The sequence below is a fragment of the Neodiprion lecontei genome, chromosome 4, assembly GCF_021901455.1.
Source record: "Neodiprion lecontei isolate iyNeoLeco1 chromosome 4, iyNeoLeco1.1, whole genome shotgun sequence".
Taxonomy (NCBI): Eukaryota; Metazoa; Arthropoda; class Insecta; order Hymenoptera; family Diprionidae; genus Neodiprion; species Neodiprion lecontei.
In genome coordinates this window covers 33,051,637-33,056,148 of record NC_060263.1, presented here as the reverse complement: position 1 = coordinate 33,056,148, position 4,512 = coordinate 33,051,637, and the positions used below count along the sequence as shown (strand labels likewise).

Here is a 4,512-nt window from a genome sequence, read left to right as displayed (position 1 = left end):
AATTCAACGGAAAACAGCGAGGGCTTCATGAATTAATATTGCGAGCGGCAATTGACCTCGAAATTTAATGCTTGTACTTGAAATACCGCGGAGCTATTTTTAGCAGTCAACATGATTTTTCCTTGGATGCTTTTTTCTTTGTTCATAGTCTTTGGCGGAGTTGCAACGATTTATGATCACGAATCGTTCGGCATATGTTGTGAAATTAGATGTAAAATTCGGTGTCGAAATCGAAGTATAACTGATTCAAAAGAGCGCATCGTTACTATTTTTTATTGATAAGGTCCTGTGCGCTGAGAGATAAAAAGTTAATTCTCCAGTTTGGTATTTCCGATGATGAAAAGAATGAGGGTAACGTTTATATGGAAAGCAATCCTTGTCAATATTTCAAAAATATGCTCATTCAAATATACTTTTTAATTGCCTCCTCGAGCGCAGAGTCGGCAACTATACAAAAAGCCGGATTTGTGCTCCGCGTAATAATTACATTTCCAGCAGGAGGTTACTATTTCTATCATATAGAGTACCTTCCTACCGCACCTGTATAGCATCTGGTCCATGTGCAGGCTTTGAGTTCGAACTCCGAGACATAATTCCGGATTCAAGCGGGATTGTACAGCGACTCTCACGATTCGAGTGACCAGTTCCGTCGGTAATTCTATGCGTGAAGTAGCACAAAGCGTTCTGCTCTGCCCTCGAATCGAATTAAAACTCATAATGGCAACGGAATGACTGCAGCGGTTTCCGTGCGGCTGATTGCCCTACTCCGCCTCGGGACAACCGGGAACAGCCGTGGCTCCAGAATCGAGAAGCGGCCCCGCCGGATGACAAAGTATTTACATTGTTACATTGAACTGGCTCACATGGCATGAAATGCTCACCGGGTCCCGCTGGGCGAAGATATCTCTCCGAAGGACGGAGAGACGAACGGCATCCTCGATCATTGCAGGAACCGCGGATCAGGTCCGCCGCCTTTGACAGGGCGGCCTCTTTATTTCCACTGGAGATTAAAACGGTCAAAGTTACATCATTTTACGCGCTTTGCCTCCCAAGTTCTAGGCCATCATGGTTCACGTGTCCTAAATTCTGCTTAAGCCCGGAAAGTACTTTTAGTTAGTAAGCACGCGGAAACATCTTGGGGACACGTGGTTCTTGGGAGTTAACGACGTGGCTCGAAAACCACTTACAGGGTTGGGATCTCCGTCGACGCCGTTTGCCACATGTCCAACTTTGAGATAAAGAGGACGAGGGGCGAGGGAAAAGGGGACGCGGGACGAGCGCGCGTCTTCTCTCAGCGAAAATTTTTAAAGTGATCGAAAGCGTTGCTCACCGCTACGGGGTTAATTGATGCGCTTCATTTTTCGGGCTTTTGTCTACAGCAGTCAAGATTTATGGACGTTGGCGAACGCGCGGAGCACCGACGACGAGGTCGGCGGCTTTGAACGCGTACCGCGGCGGGGCGCCTCTTTGGCCTTCTCTTTCTTTCCAAACCTCTCTTCTTCGGCTTCCCGATCCTCCCGCTCTCTCAGTCTCTGTATCATAATTTGCCGCATCAGTGTCGCCTTCGAGATGACCAGCAATATGATGCCAATTGGCACAGTTGTAGGGTGAAGAGTGTTCGACGATCGGTGGGGTCAATTGGGAAAAGATTTTATGCCAGAAATCTGAAATATTTATCAACAGAAGAGTAAGTCTCGTCCAATTTCTTTATACTAATGAGGCAAGCACTCGAACTATCAAGTGGACGTCGAAAGTGTAAAATGTTGAATTTCTCAAAGAAAATACGTTCATTTTTAGATCCATACCAAATTCGTCAGAAGGAAAACCGATCAACAACCCGGAATCTTTCAACAATTACTGCTTAACTAGCCGTTCGTTTTTGAAAATACTCTTTCGCTGCACTGTATTACAGTCGTCACGATTTTAGTCGTTTATACTTACTAGTATGTATGTGTGTAGAATGTCTTTCTGGTCGTTGAGAAGCATTTCGTTCCGCCAGTTTAATGAAAATAAAGGTATACCGGTTTAATGCTCGCTGTCCGGTACTGCGTGAATAAAAACTGAAATTTGACGAGACGAGGCATATAAAATGTTCCACTTGAAAAATATGAAATTCTAAAACAGGGATAGTTTTACGGTATACATAAATTTGTGTATACATTCCTCGGAGGAACAGCTGGCTTTGCCTACGTATAACTTGGACAGCAGCCGACGCGAGCTGGCCGAACGAGAAAAGTCCACCTCAACAATCGGACGAGTCAGCGGCACAGCGATTTTGAATGAAAGAATTTAATGTGTCGGTAAATTCTCCTGACGCAATGGATCTTTAAGCCGACGCTTGCCTGAATGCAAAATTTACTGATGCTGGAACAAGGAAAAATAGTATACGGTATGAATTTTCAGTTTAATGAAAGAAAAGTATCAAGGATAAGTAAAAGTCATGTAAAATTATTTAGCGCGGTGGAATGCAGCGACTTTGGAACCCCGTGAAACAACATGTACGGTTCCCTAACCTTCCACAGCATCCGGTGTCATTACTTAGAAAACCTTTAACGACCATGGTTGAACAGAAGAGAAAATTGGGCGATGTTAACGTGTGACCGAACGCATTGTTGAAAAGATCGGCGCGATTAGCAGCCGCCTAGAACGTTTTCCGGACTTTTTACCTATCTGAAGAGTCAGTCGTCTAATTTTCGGGCAATTAAGCGGCGGGCGTGCGTCGAAACGTATCGAAATATGTAACAAAACACGTGTTTGGGATAATTTGGGAATGCCCCGAAGAGCCCTGGCTCTGAGCTGATCTTTGGGGAATGCAATGGGATCGAATTTATGTCAGTCGCTTAACCGGCGAGACCGGCTCTCCTCGCTCGCTGCGAGATAAAACGCATTAGCGTCCGCTTATTTATAGGCTCGGCCACTAATTTCAGCGTCCAACAATTTTTCAATCCACTACTTCAGGGACGGAAAGAGGCTCGAAACTCAACGGTAATTTATTTAGGATTCTTTCCTCGCCCGGCGTATCATTCGATCCGTCAGCAGGTAAAACGATTTCCTGTCGTTCTCGAAAACTATCAACCGACTTGACACTTACCAGAGAGAATGTAAACTTTTTTAATTAACGCGATTTTATACGGCAAAATAATTCCGTCTCAAACGGTGAATACAAATAGTTTCGAGGACCGTTTAGTGGCAGCAAGCCATTATACAAGACTTGGGTAATTTACATTCTCCTGTAATCCGCCTACGCCCATGCATGCCTGCATACAGCTTTCGTTAGCCAAAGTTTAAACACTTGACATTGCCACGCTTCGGTGGAGCCGAATCTGAATTCTATTTCACGCGTTACATTGTCGTAAGTGGCGTTATGTCAACGATACCTGTTGCCCAAGGTGTAACTATATAAGCGGTGCAAATCATTTCTCAAATCAGAACGCTCTTCGACAGTCAGTCGCTCCGGTAAGCAACCTTCGAGCCGCGATGTCCTTCAAGCTGATCATCTCCGTCGCTTTGCTCGCCGTCCTGGCCCAAGCCACGTTCGGCCACAAGGCGTACTCCTTCCAACACCACCATGGACCCGTTGTGGGACACCATCAGCCTGTCCAGTGGGTGGACAAGCACGGTCATCACCACCTGGACTACGTCGCTCATCCCAAGTACTCGTTCGCCTACGGAGTCGAGGACCATCACACGGGCGATTTTCACGGACAAAAGGAACACCGCGACGGAAAGAATGTCGCCGGTGAATATTCGCTCAAAGAACCAGGCGGCAATGTGCGCACGGTGAAGTACCACGCCGATAAGGACGGCTTCCATGCCGTGGTCCACAACAGCGGTGGAAATGACCACTCTGGCGCCTACGCTCACGGTCATTAGAGTCCTGCGATGTCGTTAGCCGTTTACGAAGTTGTTCACTATTGCTGTACTGCACGATGTTAATTAATAAACTGAATGTTTCATAAATTTCTTCATCTTTTCCTGAGCTCGTCTACCACTTCCTCAAAGATAATAATTCTTCAGAACCAGTCTAGGTATCATCTGTATTTGTAATTATCTGAGGATTAGAATTGTCGGTATATGTATCCTGTACAATTGCAATGTTTTATCTGTCCGATGTGGAGTTTTCTTCTGAACTGTTTGATAATCCAGACTTCTGTTCACGGCAATTGGGTAATTGAACTCTGCGCTTCGACCACCTGAATGGTAATCAATAGAAAATGATACGTTGATTCACTGTGAGAATAAAACTATTTTCGCATGTCACAAACATCCTGGAAAACATCATTCGATGCACGATACTTTAATTGGCTCTAGGACCAATGACCATTCTGCTATTCCTGTATTTCCGTTTGTGGTTTCAATTTCAAAGCATCGATTTCGTGATCATTTCGAAGCACGGGAAAAATGATGCTGTTTATTTGTAATGTTTTTGCACACATGAAACCATCTCGGAGTATCCTTTTACGACTGCAATATTATATTATGATTAGAGAGGTCATCCGAAGATTTTATCAC

At 44.9% G+C, this 4,512-nt stretch overlaps 1 protein-coding gene across 1 annotated transcript; it reads left to right on the top strand.

The window, feature by feature from the left end:
• The first annotated feature begins 3,433 nt into the window (after positions 1-3,433).
• Positions 3,434-3,960, top strand: LOC107222058 (cuticle protein 19-like). Its single transcript, XM_015661269.2, has one exon. It carries the CDS (start codon positions 3,478-3,480, stop codon positions 3,871-3,873), a length of 396 nt encoding a protein of 131 aa, XP_015516755.1. The 5' UTR covers positions 3,434-3,477; the 3' UTR covers positions 3,874-3,960.
• Positions 3,961-4,512: the final 552 nt, after the last annotated feature.